Source organism: Hippocampus bargibanti, linkage group LG04 (assembly GCF_051943395.1).
Source record: "Hippocampus bargibanti isolate YZ-2025 linkage group LG04, ASM5194339v1, whole genome shotgun sequence".
NCBI lineage: Eukaryota > Metazoa > Chordata > Actinopteri > Syngnathiformes > Syngnathidae > Hippocampus > Hippocampus bargibanti.
This window is the reverse complement of record NC_142737.1, coordinates 29374275-29395064: the sequence shown is the minus strand read 5'-3', so window position 1 is coordinate 29395064 and position 20790 is coordinate 29374275. Positions and strand designations below refer to the sequence as shown.

Below are 20790 nucleotides of genomic sequence, written 5' to 3'. Positions count from 1 at the left end.
GTCCCTGGCCTTCATTCAAAGTTGTGGAATATTGTAAATTTAATTGATCCAGTAACAATTTCCTCTCCTAGCTTCCTCATATGCCAAATGACAGAGTAATCAAATCTACTTCGGAGGCTGCTTGCAGGCATGCTTATGTCTACATTTAATTAAGAAAGACAGCTAAACCAATCTCCAGGACCGTTGCAGGTATTGTTTGGTAATTAACGTGCTTAATATAATTAAAGGACAACCGACACCATTTTTTTTGTTTCCTACCTGACATCAGAAAAAACGTTTTATAGTATCAAAAATACCCAAAACACGCAGGCTGGTATTTTTAGTCAAATGCAAAACACCATTAAAATGACTTAAAGTATTCCAAAACTGCCACAAAATGAGGTCGGAACAGGGAATATTCACAAAATCCCGCCCCTTATTTGTTACGTCACTATTGGCCACACACTCCCTTGCTCCACAATCAAAACAATGCCTTCAGAGAGTTCACATTCGGAGAAGATGCTTTCTTGTGACTCATCCAGGTATGAATATGATCCAAATAGTTCTGAAGAGGAAAGCATAAATGTTTGAAATCGACTAAAGAAGTCCTTCTGTATCAATTCGAGCCGTCTGGGCTCCAATATAGCGCCCAGAAAATGCACAAGATGGCGCACAAGCTCCATTTGAAATGGGCTGATTTGTCTGCTGGAAATCCGTACACGTTCTTTATGTGTGGTACCGCAATTGGCTGCGACACACAATGATTCACCATCTCGTTATTTATGTAGTTTTCCTTCTAATTTCGCCATCAACACGATGTTTTCAGACCAAACAAAGTGATTTACAAATTATGGACGCAACTTGTCCGGAGGTGTCGGTTGTCCCTTAAATCAGTTGATGATATCTGACAATGTCACTTGGGGTCATTATGAGAGGATGTGATAATGAATCAGTGTTTTAGTACCTGTATGCTGCGGATGGCAAATGAACTATTCATATGACCAAAATGGCGCTTGTTTCCATACAGGTGTGCATTGTGAAGTGGATATTGATGAGTGTGACAGCAATCCCTGCCAGAATGGTGCCATATGTGAAGATGCTGCCAACACTTATGTTTGTCATTGCCCTGAACCAGAACCTGACAAAGAGCCATTGGGTGGGCGCAACTGTGATGTTCTCCTGGTTGGTTGCCATCAGCACCAATGTCAACATGATGGCATCTGCATGCCACTGCTGACAGCATATGGCGAGCATAGCTACACATGCCTCTGTGGGCCAGGCTGGACAGGAGGACTTTGCAACACCTCAACCACTTTTTCCTTCAACTCCCAGGGCTTTGTCCACGTGCAGCTGCCTATTTTGAAAAACAGAGTTAGACAAGGTACTGATGACTACATGTATGGACTCCATATGCAGCTAAGATTCAGAAGCACGCTACCTCACATGTTGTTGTACCATCGCGGAACCACGGAACACTTCATCTCCCTGGAGTTAGTGCAGGGCTCTCTCCAAGCCAAGTTGAAATCTGGCCGATTGCTGCAGGTAATTTATCCAGGTCCTGTGAATGATGGAGAATGGTACCAAGTCACTGTGACTATGGATGAGCGGTTGATTATGGCCATCGAGGGACCCGGCTGTGAGGAAGGTTGTCAAGTAAAAAACCAAGTGTACAACCATTTGATCTTCTTCCAGTCAAATTCATTTCAACAGTTGTATGTAGGTGGAGCACCAAAGGAATATTTGACACTCACGATAAGTGGGAAAAGTTTTATTGGCTGCATGGAAGACCTTCGAGTTGACAATAAATTGCTGCTGCCTCAGGACCTCATGAGGGAGGAGAATTTAGGCTTGGAATTGGGCTGTGTTAAAGAAGATGTGTGCCATGATGACCCTTGCAAACAATTTGGCTTTTGCCTCGACATGTGGGTTGTGGCCAAATGTCAGTGTCACCGTCCATACTTTGGAATAACATGTGAAAAAGGTGAGAGTTGTTCGAATTGTCGTATTATGCTTCTTTTGAAACTGTCTGACTTCCCGCAAATTATCTGTTTGAATAGCTTAGATAACAGGTGTCAAAGTTTAGGCCCGGGGGCCAAATCTGGCCCGTCACATCATTTTATTCGGCCTGTGAAAGCAAATCAAGCATGTCATTATTTCTTACTTCAGATTTGAAACCCAGTTATTCATTAATTTGTAGTGTGTTCTGTCTGTAATAAGTGGAGGAGATGAAACATTCTCACGGTTTCAGCAAATTCGTAATGGCCCTCGAGAGGAAACCATAACTACAGTGTGGCCCACGGCAGTTTGACACCCTTGCCTTAGGTAATGCGACTTCAGGCAGTTTATTTCCTGTTTCCTTGCTTAAACAAACTACAACTTCACGTATTAGTGAAACAGCAGGCATTTGAAAAACAAGTCATTCAGACAGCACATGTATATGATACTGTATTATGAATCTGTTTCAACGTTGTCTTTGTAGAGTACCCATCTTGGACATTTGGCCATGAGAACACGACAAGCTACGCTGCCTTCAACATTACAGAAACCCACGGAGAAAATTTTACCATCTCCTTTATAATGCGCTCTCTTAAAAAAAATGGCCTTCTTCTGCAGTTTCGCCGAGGGCAAAAGTCTTACCTGACAATTTACCTGAAGGAAGCTACGGTCGCCATCTACAGTCCCTACACCACACTATTGTCAGAAGCGAAGTTTGTCACAGATGGAAAAAGTAATTTGGTGACGTTGAAAGTAAACTATGGGCATGTGTTCTTCCCCATAGCGGGGAACCATCGCGCCATAGGGAATGTGAGCATTGAGGCAGGGGATGTTGTGTATGTCGGAGGACTCCTTGAAGGTGAAAATTTCAATAACTGGGGTGGACAATTTAAAGGCTGCCTCCAAGACATTCGCCTGGACGACAAGCATTTGGCCGTCATGGACCATGAAGAAGAGCTGGACATTTATCAGGCAACTTCTGTGAAGAATGTTCTCCCAGGATGTCAGAGTGACAATACATGCAAGGTACAGTATAAAAACCACACCTGATCCCCACAAAGCAGTTTTAGGGCAAAGCTGAAAATTGGAAGGTACCGGTGCTTTTATTTCGAAATTGAGGTGTGTCTGAAATGTTTCCGTGGACTCTGACAGTTGGGTTGTTCTATGCTGTGCTGCCTCAACCTAAATGACGTTGATCTGGTTGTGAATCCCTTTGATCTGTTCCATACGTCCTAATCTCCTCTGCGGCTCGTTCTGAACCCCTGCAGTCATCTTGAGTTAGAGATTTTACAAGTGAGCATCTAATCTAAACACCTGTGTTTGTCTGTAAACAGCATGAGCCATGTCTCAACGATGGAAAGTGTCAGATCACCTGGAATGATTTCAAGTGTGAATGCTCCATTAACTACTCTGGACGACTGTGTGAGAGACGCTTGTGGTGCGTCGAAAACCCTTGCTTTGAAGGAGGCCAGTGTGTTGATGTCTGGGATGGTTATGAGTGTAAGTAATCTTTTGTCATAACCTTCATTCACGATAAAATTCACCTGAGGGGAAAACATTACAAAAGGGTCATATCAGCATCATCAATCTGATACAATTTGCATTGAGGGAAGAGCTGTGATGTCATCGTGCTTACCAGACAACCACCAGGCGACCCGTCGATGATACCTGAATAGAAAAAAACCTGAAAATAGTTCTGCCATAAATGGCCACAAAATGAGTACTGTACGGTGTATAAAATTGATGATCTCCACTCAAGGTAAAAAAAAACACAAAAAACATACTATATATCTTAAACTCATTATTTTTCCCTCCCACAGGTCTGACTGAAGCCATTTTCCAAGACAATGCTCTTGAATATTTTGCCAACTACTCACTGTTGAGTCCAGTAACAAACATCACGATGGATATTAGAACAAGGGACGACAACGGAATCTTATTGAGGGCTGAGAAGCGAGCTGAGATATTCTGTCTGGGTCTCCTTAATTCAACACTTCTGGTCAAAATGGACACCGGGACGAGTGCAGAGCTGCTGGCTTTTACCAGTGACAGGGCCATTGCAGATGGAGCTTGGCATCACATCCAGTTGACCATGATGGACCCTGCACAGTCAATGTCCCGATGGCGTCTCACTGTCGATGGGCAGATAGCAGGTTGGAGCCTTGGCATTGGCGGCAACCTCAATTTTCTGAATGATACCCAAATTTGGCTGGCGGAGAAATATTCCGGATGTTTGGGGGAAATCCGTGTCGGTGGAATCTACCTTCCAATTTTCAATGTACCAGATCCCCCTCAGACAAGTCATTTCTCCAGACTGAGTGGACGCGAGCCAAACTTGGGATGCCAAGGTGCCCCAGTTTGTGACTCTCAACCGTGTTTCAATGGGGGGGTTTGCCAGGACCACTTCAATGAGTTTAACTGCAGCTGCAACCCAGGGTGGCAGGGAGAACTATGCGAAGCTGAAATAAATGAGTGCTCTTCTGGGCCCTGTGTCTATGGGAAATGTGAAGACCTTCTGGCAGACTACCAATGTGACTGCGAACCTGGATATATAGGGAGAAACTGTCAGGAAGAAGTGGATAACTGTTTAGAGTTTATCTGCTTGAATGAAGGGATGTGTGTGGAAACAAAGGCAACTCATACCTGTGTATGTCCCTCTGGATACTTGGGGAAACGCTGTCAGTAAGTTTTTCATCTCTTTCTTATGTATAATTTTAGAGCATGTTAGACTTTATATGGCATATAGTACTTAAACCGGTTTTCAGGAAGTTTTTCCTGAAACAATCAAAAGTTTCATTCATGGTATTGTTTCATTGCAAATTAGAATCACGGGAGACACTTTTCTCTCCACAAAAGCGAATCCTTCATTTTTTTTACTCGTCAGGATTATTTAAAAGCATTTACCTGTTTCGACGTCAACGGCTATAGGTCAGTATCATCCAATCAAAAATGCGCTTTCCGCCAACTGCCGCACAAACCGGAAATAAACAGTGAAAAAAGCGAGAATCTTCAAAAGTGAGAATATGTATTTAATTTTATCGGCGAGACAGATGCAATCATCAAAAGAGCCATATATGGCTCACGAGCAATAGGTTCTCGACCGCTGTGTTATAAGAACGAATCATAAAGTAACTAGTGAGTGGTATAGGCATTGGCATCATATTTCTGTGCCCAACAACAATAAGTGCTTAAGAATGATTGACTCTCTGTGTCTTTGTGTTGTCATATTATTTGTTATTTAGTTTTTTTGTTCTTTGGACTTCAAGATGGCGCCACGAGAGTGGCTGCCTTTCCAGCAGCTCATGTATTTTGTTTTTCTACTTCTTTCTTTTTCTCTTCCTTTCATAACTTTGCTGCTGTGAAATGTAAATTTCTCCACAGCGAGACTAATAAAGGTAAATCCAATCCAATCCAACAGGCGGCGATTTCCTCCAGTGGCATGCGATGCCAAAACAGAGTGCCTTCATGGAGGCGTTTGCATAGGAGGTGACACTGGTGGCAACTGTACTTGCAAGCCAGGGTACACTGGTGCCAGGTGAGCCTCACATATTCAACATCTGACACTGGCTAAGTTTTATAACTTAACTGGTATTCTTGCGGAAGATGACCTATCCACTTCTCAAAATACATTTCATCTTAATTCGGTAGATTTCACGCTGAGAAAATCTGAGTATAAGCAACAACAGACAAATGGTTCATGACTTTTTTAGATCTATTTTATGTATTTCACAATTTTTGTGATTTGTTTTTTTTTTCCAATACAAAACATATGCCCAAACATGCCTAGATTGTCTCATCATGTCAGGTCAGAAGAGTGTTTGTTTAGTGAAGGTGTGTCACTTTGTGTTGTACTAAAGCCGTGCTGATGTCTTTCAGGTGTGAGACAGAAATAGACGAATGTGAGTCCAATCCTTGTCTGAATGGTGCCACCTGTCTAGACAGACTCAACCATTTCCAGTGTGCATGTGTGCCAGGCTACAGCGGCTCCCTGTGCGAAAGCAATGTAAGTGATAATGAAATCTTTGCACAAATTCATCAACCTGAGCATGGGCGCAGATGGCATCGGGGGCCATGGGGAGACGATGTCCACCTCCCCTCACACCTTCAGGATGACTACAATATGTTCCCTTCCCCTTCACCATGAAAACACTGCTGGTGTCTCCAGCAAGTTATGTGGCCATACACAGAAGTTTTGAGCTTGACAGAAATATTCTTGATTATATAATTTGCTTAATTTATTCATATCTATCTATCTATCTATCTATCTATCTATCTATCTATCTATCTATCTATCTATCTATCTATCTATCTATCTATCTATCTATCTATCTATCTATCTATCTATCTATCTATCTATCTATCTATCTATCTATCTATCTATCTATCCTTCCATCCGGGTAACACACACACACACACATATATATATATATATATATATATATATATATATATATATACAGTAAAGTCTCGTTATATCGATATTCTCGGGAGTCCGAAAAATATCGATATAACCGGGACTATCGATATATCCGACCCTGCGCGCATGTAATTTTCTCCTTGCGTGCATAGAAATAGTATCGATATAACCGGGACTATCGATATATCCGATATCGATATAACGAGACTTTACTGTATATGTAAGTGGGGCCTTGGCTTATGAACTTAATTGGTTCCCAGACAGTGTGTATCCCAAAAAAATAATTTCCCATAGGAAACCATTAAAATGAGAATAATCCGTTCCCAGGTCTCCATAAAATATAATTTTCAACTAAATAAGCATTAAAACTACACACAACATACCTTATTCTTTGTATAATAAATGTGCTATTGTATTGTAATAAAAGAAATACACTGCACTGTATAATAAAGTCACTTTTTTTACATTTTTGATGGTTGTTGATTGCTCTTAATTGACACCTGTTGCTTTCTATAAGGTCTTATGAAATTGAGGCATCACATTATCATTCATCATGTTGATGATTCTCATAGCCACAGTCTTTTCTGGATGGAACCGTTCAATAAAAGCCTGCACATCACAAATTCTTCCATGCTTCTTTCAAGGATCGAAGGGTAACATCATGCCAAGCCTTTTCTATCAACTGAACACAATGATACTGTCACGTTCCGAGCGTGACAGGGATAGCTGACTTGTCGGAACGTTAATAAAACGGGTTGGATCCCTCAGCAGGCGGCAGAGACGTAGGTGCTGGCAGAGATTTTATTACAACAAAAGGCTCAAGTCCGATGATTCCACATACCCGGAATTACGCGACAAAAGAACGCCTTCTTTTGTTAGCTATTCGGCTATCTGGGCTATCCGGGCACAGTCACGGTTGACCACGAAACAACTAGTAGTGTGTTAGTAGTAGTGTTCCAATATCCACAAAAGGCAATTGCTGTCACAACTTGAGATTGATGAGGTACAACACAAATTCCGAGGTGAAGGGCCCCAGGCTGCCACATCAGAGGAAGAGGTTCAAACAGAGATTGGGAGGCAGGCCCCAATGAATGATGAGATTGGGAAGCCAGCTCCAATGAATGAAATGCTGAGCGAAGCAGCAACTGACCTGAGAGATAAGATCATGGCAAGAATGAAAAATGGGCAACTAAGAAACCGATTACAACGGCTTTGTGAAGTACCACCTGAAAGTCTCATGAAAACTGTGAATGCATCACTGAGAACCATCCCGACCGGAACGATCACGGAAACCAATGAGCTGATATACGCTTCAGCATCAGTGATCCTAGAGATGCTTGGCTACAAGAGCAACCATGAGAGCCACGAGATTCGTTACCCACCATGGAAAAGATGGTTGGAGGCTAAGATCAAGGCGGCTCGGAAAGATGTGAGTCAATTGACAGAGACCCAGAGAGGTGTGAATAAAAGGCCAATACCCAAGAGGTACATGCAGATAACCATACCTGAAGCACTCGGAACTGCCAAACAAAGGCTCCAGGCCTTGTCCAGTCGCCTAAAGAGGTCCACGAAAGAGAATGAGGCCAGAAGAATAAACAGGCTGTTCGCAACACAACCTGCGAAAGTGTGCGCTCAGTGGCAGGGTTCTAACAGCAGACCCTCCAAGGCTGGAAACTGAAAGATACTGTAAAGGCATATGGGAGAAGGAGGTCACACATAACAGCAGTGCACAATGGCTGGTGACTCTGAAAGAGGAGCACAGCAACCTCCCTGAACAGAACCCAGTTACCATCACAGCGGCAGATATCCAAGAAAGAGTCTCAGGTATGAAAAACTGGATGGCACCAGGCCCGGATATGGTCCACACCTACTGGCTAAGGAAACTCACAGCTCTCCACGAGCGCCTAGCAGCACAAATGAACCAGTTGCTGATGGATGGGACTCACCCAGGATGGCTAACCGAAGGGCGAACAATCCTCATCATGAAGTATTCCTCAAAGGGAAGTTAGTTGGAAGGAACTGCTCTGTCCAACTATCGGCCAATAACCTGTCTCTCCACAACATGGAAGCTCATGTCAGGCATCATTGCGGCTAAGATAAGTGGACACATGGATCAATAAATGAGCAAAGTACAGAAAGGCATTTGTAGAGATACTAGAGGTGCCAAACATCAGCTGCTGGTTGACAGAACAGTTGCACAAGATTGCAGGTCCCGACATACCAACTTGTGCACAGCCTGGATTGATTACAAGAAAGCATATGACTCGATGCCACACACATGGAATGCTTGGAGTTGTATAAGGTAAACAGGTCCCCGAGAGCCTTCGTTCCAAACTCGATGAGGATGTGGAAAACCACATTTGAAGCCAACGGTAAGCCACTAACGCAAGTGTCCATCAAATGTGGCATATACCAAGGTGATGCACTCTCCCCGCTGCTGTTCTGCATAGGACTGAACCCCCTCAGCCAGATAATCGCAAAGACAGGCTATGTTTACCGCCTCAGAAATGGAGCTACGATCAGCCACCTCCTCTACATGGATGACATAAAGCTGTATGCTAAGAGCGAAAGGGACATAGACTCCCTTATCTACACAACCAGGATCTACAGCAGTGATATCGGCATTTAATTCGGGCTGGAGAAATGTAGTCAGATGGTGACTAAGAGGGGCTAGGTCGTTCACACTGAAGGGGTCTCACTCCCTGAAGGAACAATAGCAGACATTGAAAACAGCTACAAGTACCTTGGTATACCACAGGCCAATGACAACCTCAAACTAGCAACAAGGAAAGTGGCTATGACCAAATACCTCCAGCGGGTGAGGCAAGTCCTCAGAAGCCAGCCCAATGGCAAGAACAAGACCCGGGCAATAAACAGCTATGCCCTGCCGGTGATCAGATACCCTGCAGGAATAATAAGGTGGCCAAAGGAAGAGATTCAGACCACGGATATTAAGACCTGAAAACTCCTCACCATGCATGGAGGGTTCGATCCCAAGTCCAGTACCCTGAGATTGTATACAAGCCGTAAGGAAGGAGGCCGGGGACTAGTGAGTGTGAGAGCCACTGTCCAGGATGAAACATCCAAGCTCCGTGAATACATCAAAGAGAAGGCTCTAACGGATGATGTACTCAGAGAATGTCTCAGGCAATGGGGAACAGAGGATGAGGTGCTGGAAGAGGGACAATCATGGGAGGAAAAGCCCCTATTCAGGATGTACTACGGAACCATAACAGAAGTGGCGACTCTCAAGAAGTACTATCAGGGCTAGAGAGGGCTGGCCTAGAAGACAGCACAGAGGCGCTCATCCTGACTGCTCAATAGCAGGCCCTGAACACCAGAGCCATAGAGGCAGGGATATCTCTTTCTTTCTTGGCAGTCCATCGAAGTCGAAGATGACATAGCTTCCATTCTTATGTGGGGTATTGGACAGTGGTTAAATTCGTGGTCGGCGATGCCACTGTAGGTGACTATGAAGCGCTATTCTGGAGCCACAAATCCTGCCACATTCAGGACATGTGAGGCCCGGACCTGACTGCCGGAGCGGTACTGGAGCAGCACAAAGGTGTATTTGCTAGTGCCGCACGATCCTCCTCTGGGTGCGATTGTCTTCAAGTTGTGTCACCCATTCGTGGCATAAGGAACGCCAGAGTGGCCTGATAGCTTCAGCAGACTCCAGATCGCTGGGCTTGATGTTGCATTTCTTTAGAGTCTGTTTAAGCTGGTCTTTGTATCGCAGCTTAGGACCACCAGGCTTCCTATTCGCTGACAAGAGTTGTCCATAAAGCACCTGTCGAGGCAAGCGGCAGCTTGGCATCCGGATGACATGTCCAACCACCGGAGTTGCCTCTTTGCTAGTATAGCCTCGATACTGGTGGAGGCAGTGCGTTGAAGGATGTCAGTGTGTGGGACACGATCCTGCCAGGTGATGCCAGGGATCCGTTGGAGGCACCTGATATGGAATGCATCAAGGCGTCTCACATGGCGTCGATAGATGGTCCAGGCTTCTGCGCCATATAGCAGCATGGACACACACACTGCTTGGTAGACTGCGACTTTTGTTGGAGTTCTTAAGTGGTTGTTTTCGAACACACGAGTACGCAATCTGACAAAAGCTTTGGAGGCTTGATTGATGCGGGCCTGGACGTCATCATCATTTAGACAGGAGGGTGTTAGAATGCTGCCGAGGTAGCTGAATTGTTGGACAACCTTGAGGGGTGTGCCACTGAGGGTGAACACTGGGGGTGGAGAACTCTCTTTTGCCATGAGCTCCATTTTGGTTACATTGATCACGAGACCGAGTGATCGGTAGATGGAGGACATGGTATCAAGGGCATGTTGCATGGCATTTTGGCTGTGGGCCAGCAGAGCACAATCATCTGCATACTGTAACTCGTGGATGCCGCTGATCAGGGTCTTGGTGTTGGCCTGTAGGCGTCTGATGTTAAACGGGCTATAAACAGGCGGAATTGGATTTGTACGCCGCCCCCTTCCTGGATGGACTTAAGGAAGAGGAGCATAGCTGCCATCAGGAACAGGTTGAATATAGCAAGGGCAAGTACACAGTTCTGCTTCACCCCGACTTCCACAGGGAAAGGGGACGATTGCTGGCCACCAAGTACAGTTGCTTGCATGCCGCTGTGGAACTGTTTAAGGATGCCGAGAAATTTGGAGGGGTGTTTGGCCCCCTCAAGCCAGTGTCCACTCTTGTAGAGCCAGGATGACCGCCAGCAGTTCTCGGTTCCCCATGTCATAGTTGGCCTCCGCGGGGCTGAGCCGGCGGGAGAAGAAGGCGCATGGGTGGAGCTTCTGGTCGATCGGGGAGCGCTCTGTGATAGGACAGCTCCCACTCTGGACTCAGATGCGGTGTGACGCAGGGTGACGCAAGACCGGAGGGTTGGAGAAGGCTTGGCGGAGGCGGTTGAACTACCCCTCTGCGTTGGGTGTCCACCTGAACGGGACCTTAGGGGATGTGAGGTTAGTGAGGGGGAGTGCCTTCTGACTATAACCGCGGATAAAGCGGCGGTAGAAATTGGCAAACCCCAAGACTCGCTGGAGTTGTTTGCGCGTCATCGGGGTTGGCCATTCCACCACCGCTTTAGTTTTGGTGGGATCGGCCCGAAGCTTCCCCTGCTCCACGACGAACCCTAGAAAAGACAGAGAGCGAACATGGAACTCGAACTTCTCTGCCTTCACGTAGAGCCTGTTTTGCAGGAGCCGCACCAGTACCTGTCGGACGTGCTGCCGTGGTTCTTCTGCAGATTTGGAGAAAATGAGAATGTCATCTAAGTAAACGAATACAAAGACGTTGAGAAAGTCCCTGAGCACATCCTTAATGAGGTTTTGGAATACGACGGGAGCGTTGGTGAGTCCGAACGGCATCACCAAATATTCAAAATGCCCCAAGGGCGTTTTGAATGCGGTTTTCCACTCGTCACCCTCTCTGATGCGAACCAGGTGATAAGCACTTCGCAGATCCAATTCGTAAAGATGGTCGCTGATTGAAGAGGCGCGAAGGCTGAATCGATGAAGGGGGAGAGGGTATTTGTTGCGAATTGTGATGTCGTTCAGACCCCGATAATCGACACACGGACGGAGGGATCTGTCTTTCTTTTTAATAAAGAAGAACCCTGCGCCGAGCGGGGAACGCGAGGCTCTGATGAGTCCCGCCGCAAGGGAAGAGTCTATGTATGTGCTCAGGGCTTCTTGTTCCGGGTGTGAGATATGGTAGAGTCTGGAGTCCGGTAGTGGAGCCTCTGGCTGCAGTTCAATGGCGCAGTCATACGGTCGGTGGGGTGGAAGGGATTGCGCGTTGTCCTTACTTACGCCTCCCGCAAGTCATGGTAACAATGAGGGCAGTTCGTCTTCAAGGTCTCTCCATCCTGTCACGAGCATCGAGGAGGGTGCGAACATTCCAGGAAGCCAGGTTCATAGTCATGGGTTTGATTATATTTCGTTTTCGACCGCAGAGGCGGGATGCCTTGGTGGCTGCGGTGGGTCACCCAAGTGTGGTGGAACAAGCAATGTTTAGGTCACCTTTTCTAGACCCTTCCCCTATAAGGGGTGAGCAGTGCGGACCCTGAATAGGGCTGCTCAGAAGCACAGGATGCTGCCAAAGGACAATGTTGCTTCATCCCATCTTCGCAACGACCATCAAAGCTTCCAGTAACATCCATAACCTGCCCCCGTCACTTTATCCCATCGCCAGTGGACTTATATGGTGGAACCTGAAACCTGCGCTACTAGTTGATTTAGTGTGAGGGACGGGGCGTGCAATTCCTTGCACCAGTGGCATGAGTGAGGACCCAAGACGACCTTCAGGTGAGTGCGGTTGCAGGGGGCTGCCGGTGATCCGATCTGTTGGACTCCGCCTACGCCTACCCCTAGGTGCGGATTTGGGATCACTCTTTGTCTGGCCTCTACCCTCCGACCTGTTCGGCTTGGGTGACCCTGCCAGGAGTACAAGACTCCAGCCGACCTAGCTCTCGGGGTCATGGAGACGCGCAAAGTGCCTCACCACGATAAGGTGGTGATCCCAGTCGAGGCAGGGATATACCACACCAGGCAAGACCCAAGGTGTAGGTTATGCAAAGAGGCACCTGAGACAATCCAACACATAACTGCAGGGTTTAAGATGCTGGCAGGGAAAGCCTACATGGAGTGCCATAACCAGGTTGCTGGCATAGTCTACCGAAACATCTGTGCATTTTGACCCCAAGGTCAAAATGGGAAACACCTCCAAAGGTAGTAGAGAATGACCGAGCATAGATCCTGTGGGACTTCCAGATACAGACTGACAAAATGGTAATGGCCAACCAACCAGATATCGTGGTCATAGATAAAGGGCAAAGGAAAGCCGTTGTCGTGGATGTAGCGGTCCCGAGTGATGGAAACATCAGAAAGAAGGAACATGAGAAAATCGAGAAATACCAAGGGCTCAGAGAGGAGCTGGAGACAGCCTGGAAGTTGAAGGTGACAGTCGTGCCTGTGGTGGTCATAGCACTCGGGGCAGTGACCCCCAAACTCGACGAGTGGTTGCAACAGATCCCGGGAACAACATTGGATATCTTGGTCCAGAAACGCGCAGTGCTGGGAACAGCACGGATACTGCGCAGAACCCTCAAGCTTCCCGGCCTCTGGTAGAGGACCCGAGCTAAAATGGGGGACAGACACCACCCATGAGGGGTGAGACGAGGATTTTTTTTTATATACACAGTGGGGCCTCGGTTTACGAATGTCTTGCCTTATGAACTTTTCGGTTTAGGAACGTTAAATTTATGATTAAACCTTGGATTACACACTACGTTTCGCGATACACACCCCCCACCACGGCTGGCGGAAGAACACCAAAGCACATGACTGAACAGCGCCCCAGCCGGCCCTCCTTTCCACACCCCCTTTCTCTGAATGCACATGTCGATCCAGAGTGAGAGAGAGAGAGAGAGAGAGAGACAGACAGAGAGAGAGAGAGAGAGAGAGAGAGAGAGAGAGGACGGGGAGAGGGAGAGGGAGAGACAGAGAGAGAGACACACACACATCCATCGCCTCCAAGGAGTTTTTTTACAGATACTTTTGTTTTTTTTGGGACCGAAAAAGACACTACAGGCTCGTGTTCAGCCGAAGAAGGCATAAAACAAAATTACAGTTGAGGAGAAGAAGGAGATCATTGAGAAACACGAACGAGGTGTGCGTTTGTCTGATTTAGCCGCTTAGCGGATATGCTAAGTCCATTTCAATGTGTATCATTGTGTTCAGCTGATAGAAAAGGATTGGCATGATGTTATTACCCTTCGATCCTTGAAAGCAGCATGGAAGAATTTGTGGCCCGCATGCATCCTTGAGAGGGACTTTGAACGATTTGATCCTAGTGACTCTGTTGTTTCGGACGACATTGTTTCCATTGGACAGAATATGGGACGCAAAGTGGATGCAGATGACATCGAGGAGCTTGTTGCTGACCATAATGAGATCCTCAACACACAGGATTTGATTTTCTAAGTGGAATGATGTGCAGGCTTTTATTGAACAGTTCCATCCAGAAAAGACTGTGGCTATGAGAATCATCAACATGACGAATGATAATGTGATTCCTCAGTTTCATAAGACCGTACAAGTCAGAAAGCAACAGGTGTCAATTAAGAGCCATCAACGACCATCACAAATGTAATGTTATACAGTGCAGTGTCTTCTTCTTTTCCTTTCGGCTTTTCCCCTCAGGGGTCGCCACAGCGAATCAATGTCCTCCATCTATCCCGGTTTTGTGCATCCACTTCTCTCACACCAGCTACCTTCATATCCTCTTTGACCACATCCATAAACCTCCTCTTGGGTCTTCCTCTCGGTCTCCTGCCTGGCAGTTCAATACTCAGCATCCTTCTCCCGATATAGTCACTCTCTCTCCTCTGGACATGTCCAAACCATCTCAGTCTGGCCTCTCTGACTTTCTCTCCAAAGCCTCTAATATGAGTTGTCCCTCTAATGTACTCATTCCTGATCCTATCCAACGTGGTCACTCCCAAAGAAATACTCAACATCTTCAGCTCTGCTACCTCCAGCTCTACTTCCTGTCTTTTCTTCAGTGGCACCGTCTCCATTCCAAACATCATGGCTGGTCTGACCACGGTTTTATACACTTTTCCTTTCATCCTAGCAGTGTACAGTGCAGTGTATTTCTTTCATTACAATACAATAGCATATTTATTATACATAGAATAAGGCATGTTGTGTGTAGTTTTAAGGCTTATTTAGTTGAAAATTATATTTTATGGAGACATGGCAACGGATTATTCTCATTTTAATGGTTTCCTATGGGAATTTTTTTTTGGGGGGATACACACTTTTCGCCTTATACACTCTGTCTGTGAACCAATTAAGTTCGTAAGCCAATGTCTCACTGTATATCTATATTCATCTCATCTTCATCACTGACTACTTCATGGAACTTTCACCTAGACCTTTCTTTTCGGCAAAACATGAAGGCTCAAAGATTGAATCAGTTACTTGAACCATTCACTCTCCACAATGCAGCCCTTGACACTGAAGTTCAGCGGTGCCTGATCGTGTAACTGCTTCTTGGAAGATTGGTTTCCAAACACGAAGTGAAGAATAAAACAATAATAATTCTGATTGACAATCAATCATCAACAAAGCAATTGCATAAATGTAAGAGAACGGCCGTATACCTAAAGTTATTCTGGGTGTATCAGGAACTTCATTCTCATGTTAGGCGTGATAATGCCTCAGCATTGAGGATGTGCTCTTTTCTGATAGATGATAATTCTGTATGGAAAATTTGACATTTCAATTTTAATACAGTATTTAAATCGTAAACATTTTATTTGAAATCGAATGGAACAACACATAAAAAATCTGAGAAGTACTGGGTGAAACTGTTCGGGTCATTATTAATGGGAAGTCCGAGAAAATAAAACAATGTGTAAGGAAATAGAAAAGATGTTTAAAATGTCTTTGTATAGCGATTTGCCCTAATAGAAACAAGGAGATTTGATTTATTATTTATTCTCCTAAAGGAGATGAAAATGGTCCCACTCTGTTTCCTATGGAGCTGCTCCATAATATGCTACAAGCTAGGTTGAGACTTGTATCGTGCCGGCAGGCGAATCGCCTGCGCAAGCGCATTGCGTTGACAAACCAACTTCCTTATGAACACAGTTTGGCGGCTTTTTGCGCCGTCCACACCCCCTGAACTTCATGCATCAGTCACGTGATTGTATAAAAGCAGCACATACAGCTCAGCAAACAGGCAAAGCTCTCAATTTACTAGTCAATCTAAGGTGTTGCCCTTTTTCAACTATGGTCACGAGTTCTGGGTTGTGATTGAAAGGTAAGGGTGAATAACAGTTGCTCTCATGTATTCTTGCAGAAAAAGGAGCAAAAGGAATGGATCCCTTGGCTGGTTGTGACCATTCCCCTCACCACATTATGTGTATTACTATCAATCTTAGCAATATTTTTCCTCGTCATGACAGCCCGCAAGAAGCGTCAGTCAGAGGGCACCTACAGTCCCAGCTCACAGGAGGTGGCTGGAGCCAGGTTGGAGATGGGCAGTGTCCTCAAAGTACCTCCTGAAGAGAGGCTAATCTGAGGCCTGTGTGGAACTAATAGAGCAAAAAAGCAAACGAACAAACAAAAAAAAAACAGGGGAATGTCCAATGGATCTTCTAGATCAGTGTTTCTTAATCTTGTTGGAGGCACCAAACCCCACCAGTTTCATATGTTCATTCACCAAACCCTTCTTTCAATGACTGTGCAATGGGTGGACCTCTGCAGCAGAAGATCCACTAAACCGCTGAGACCGACTCACCAAACCCCGAGGGTTCAATCGAACCCAATTTAAGAACCACTAGCACTGTTCGAGATTGATGGCTCCACCTTGAGAAGCTTACTGATATTGAAACTTCTGGATAGGAGATAATCCAATCAAACGAGAGGACATGACAAAGATGTTTTTATACAAAGTTGTGAAAAGTCGACAAGACAATGTCACTTTAGAAGGCAATTCATTTGTTAGCTGATTAAACCATTTTCTTTGTGGGTCATTTCCATGACATTTTTTTTCTAGTTTGATTTTTAAATTTGTTCATGTTAAATTCTTCCATTATTAAATAGCCACCTTTAAAGTCCTATTTTGAAAGTTGTTTTGATGATTTCAAATTTCAACTGACTGATCAAATCTTGGAGACTCACTGAAATTCGCTTTTCAGAAAGACAAACTGCTTCATGAAAATGCCTTTCATGTGATTGTAACCAAATGATATGAAAATCACCCACATATTGTATACAGAAGTGGTGGCATCAGCAAGAAAGAAAATGACCTGCTGTCAAAAAAAGTGGTAATTAATTGTTTCCACATTTTGTACATTTTTTTTCCATCTGGTTCAAACTTGTTCTGAACAATCCAATCACAAGTGGAAAGGTATCTTATGTTATTTATTATGCAATCTTCGTATTACGATACAATATTAGAAAAAAAACTGTAAAAAAAAATAATAGATGACAGTGAGTATGTACATCATTTTTACTCTACGCCATGACAATTGACTTTCAAATTAACAGACTTTGATTTGAGATTGTAGAATCTTTCTTGTCACATGAATTTAAACTAGCCAAATCAATAATTTCAAATAACATTCATGAATTCCACTGTGAATATTTGTAGACGGTATTGAGATTTTTGTACTTCACCAGTATCAAAGGAAGTCAATTTAGTGTAGAATTAATCAGTAAGTATTAATGCTGTACATTGTAAATGATAGCAAGACTCTTCAAAATGATTTTAATGCGACACTGCTTTGAACAATAACTAATATTTCTGGCATTGGTATGCTTGTAGGTTGCATATTGTTGGCCTAAATTTATACATATTACTTCAGCGAGAAAGTAAAAAGACTAGTTATAGGTGAACGATCAGTATTATTGCAAAATGCTCTAATTATGGTTTGAATGTGTTTTGTTATTTTATTTTTTCTCATAAGCACTGAATTTACACACTATAGCTTCTATGAGGCACAGATTCGCGACTCTGTAAATATGTACTGAGAAATTTTCCTCTGGCCCCCTATTATGGCCCCTATTTTTGAGCCCAGGGCCAATGTAATGTATAGTGAGGGATAATTGTTGTTTTTTGAATCTTAGATATGTGCAAAAAGAATCCGGCATCTACGCTGTCGTGAGAAGAAACACAGCAGATTTGCTTCTGTTATTCCCTCAAAATTTTGTGCTGGGAGAGACACGCAGTCCATGTTGCATGTATGTAAATAGGCTCATAAGTACATTTAAAAAGAACTACAAGATTTCCACCGTCAGTTAATATAAAATTGCCACTTCTAGACCACCTTCTACCTTTTTATCGTGCATAAGATGACCCCATCACCATCGTTATGCTGCCATCAAGGGGGTGCTCTCAAAAATCTTTTCAAGAGGATAACTAAGATATTTTTTTCAATTAATTGATTTCTACAATGATTCATATTGTTGGTCCCACACTGATGGCATATTTATAAATCGTCTCCCACACGTCTACAGAAATCTGAATCTGTCTGACACTTCAATGAAATCCATCAAAATCATCGTTATACTACCCGCGCCACAACTTAGACCTGCTTTTAGTTTGTCTAAATTGTAATCTACTTTCTGTCAGTAAATCGTCAGGTGGACCGGAATTCCTAACTAAGACTGCCCTCGTTCGGTCCTCTTGTATGCCTACTTCGGCACAAAATGGCATGAAGCGAAGATGCACCGATTTTAATGCAGAGCACATGTCCACTTTCTACAAAAATATGTCTCGCTGTGTTTTCTACTAGTATCCTTATTGTGTGACGTTTAAAACAAACAAACGTAAAACAAATCAGTAAAAAATACAAAATGGAGTGTCATTAGTTTTTAAGGTGTGTGTCTATAAGTTTGAACATTCCAATTGAGTGAATGAGTCCGGATGGATAATTATACCAAGTCTGAACAGGCCATTGTTTTTGATTAATTTGACAGTTTTTGACTGTGATTGAAGTGACACTGGAGTTTTGTTGACTTTGTTTTTAAATGTGGGATTTTTTTTTGCATTTCTATGACCTTTGAGCAAGGAACAATATACGTACTTGAAAACCAAGTACGTGTAGTTTGAAAGGACATCCCACCCAAAGTGGCATTTCTTTGTTCCAACCAATGTTCATGATTTAAACACGGTATGGCTTGAAAATATGATAAGACTTCGCATATGTACAGACCCACATCTGTTTGCAACATCAACGTGTAACTTTGATCAGAAGGTTTCTTCAGCCATCATCTGTACTATGAAGGCGTCGGACGTTTCACTTCTTATCCAAGAGGCTTCGTCAGCTAACTAAATTTTTTTGCTGATAGTTTTGGCCCTATATATATCCCTACTTTCAAGCCCTGGCGGTGCCAGACTCTGCTATGATAGGTCCCTGCTCTCAGGTTGAGGGGAGCGGAGGACTACTCCCGGCGGCTACACTGATTACCTCTGTTGTCCTTCCTGAATATGGGGTCTACGACTGGCCTGATTGCCCCATTTGCTGTGGTATCACCTCATGTATAACAAAGCCTATGTCAGCCTATATCAGGACAATAGAAGTAATCAGTGCAGCCCCAGGGAGTAGTCCTCTGCTCCCCCAACATGAGAGCAGGGACCAATCATAGTAGAGTCTGGCACCACCACGTCTGGACAGTAGGGATATATATAGGGCCACCAGTTCCTGACGAAGCCTCTTGGATAAGATGGAATAGTACCTGAAGAAAATCGATACTTACTTACACAGACATCATAAGACATCAGTTGACCTAGGGCAATACCAAATACTTACAAAAATCATAGTCAGTTCTAGGGAATCATTATTTATAGAATATTTAGTGGTGTCTTTTAAAACTGAGCATCATTAACTTTGTTCAGGGGGCATATTTAAGAGAGCTCTTTGTCATAGGGATCCATTTGTAACTGGGCATAATGTCATTGGAATTAAATGGCCGCCTCAACATTTCCACTTTATTCAATGTTTGTCATGCATTACGCTGAATCGTGTTGAATGTAGAGTATAGGTTCTCCACCCAGACCCATGTTTTTAAATGTTCAAATATACCACAACCAAACAAGTGTTCAGAATCAGAAAGCCTTTAATCGTCCAACAATGGGGGCATATTTAAGACAGCTGTTTGTCATAGGGATTTGACTTGGCCAATAAATAAATACATAAATAAATAAATACGTTTTTATGACACAGACATCTGCATATTGTTTGAAAAATCACCCATGCTTGGCTTAAACCTCAAAATGATCCCTCAGAACACATTTGCTGGTTTTCGTCTTCAAATGTGTCTTAAAACAAGAATTTGTGAAATTAGTTAAGGAGTTTTTTTTCATACACATTCACACATGCCGACTTTACATTCTGATTTCTAAAGAACTGCTATTACATAACTCTGTGGGGCGCAGCCTTATGTGGTCATCAATAATGTGTGTACATATTTGAAAATTGTGTTTTTGGAGTTTTTTGTCATATGCAACAATTCTTGTGTTTACTGATTTTTTTAACAATCAAGGGATGGTATTTAATTGAAAGACTCAAATGTAACTGCCACTTTCCTTCTTGAGGAACATTAGATAGCATGGACTTTCTTCATAAACTGTTTGTGTTTCTGTCCATCCTTCCTGGCCTGCATTACTCATACATAGTTGCAAATCAGGCTGCAGTCATTTATTTATTCTCGACCAAAAGTAAATACTGGTACTTAAAATAAATACATAAAAATAAGGGGTGAAATGTGAATTTGATTGTTTGTGGTAAAATATATACTTAATTGAAACAGAAAAACAATGTAACCTTTTTAAAATTATGTTGCTTGATTGTTAGTGATTGCCCTAATGA

The 20790-nt window shown here is 43.8% G+C and overlaps 1 protein-coding gene across 2 annotated transcripts in view; it reads left to right on the top strand.

Moving 5' to 3' along the window:
- The window catches only part of LOC148899646 (protein crumbs homolog 2-like), a 97497-nt gene that overhangs the window by 33525 nt on the left and 43182 nt on the right, over positions 1–20790 (top strand). Inside the window, exons 7-13 of one of the 2 annotated variants that reach the window (XM_088995033.1) lie at positions 1007–1960; positions 2459–3000; positions 3309–3474; positions 3795–4656; positions 5393–5509; positions 5851–5977; positions 16275–17035. In XM_088995033.1, coding sequence (XP_088851159.1) covers positions 1007–1960; positions 2459–3000; positions 3309–3474; positions 3795–4656; positions 5393–5509; positions 5851–5977; positions 16275–16496 — 2990 coding nt within the window. In that variant the 3' untranslated portion in view covers positions 16497–17035. Of the gene's footprint in view, positions 1–1006; positions 1961–2458; positions 3001–3308; positions 3475–3794; positions 4657–5392; positions 5510–5850; positions 5978–16274; positions 17036–20790 lie in introns of those variants that run through there. The other variant, XM_088995034.1, reaches the window with a different exon arrangement.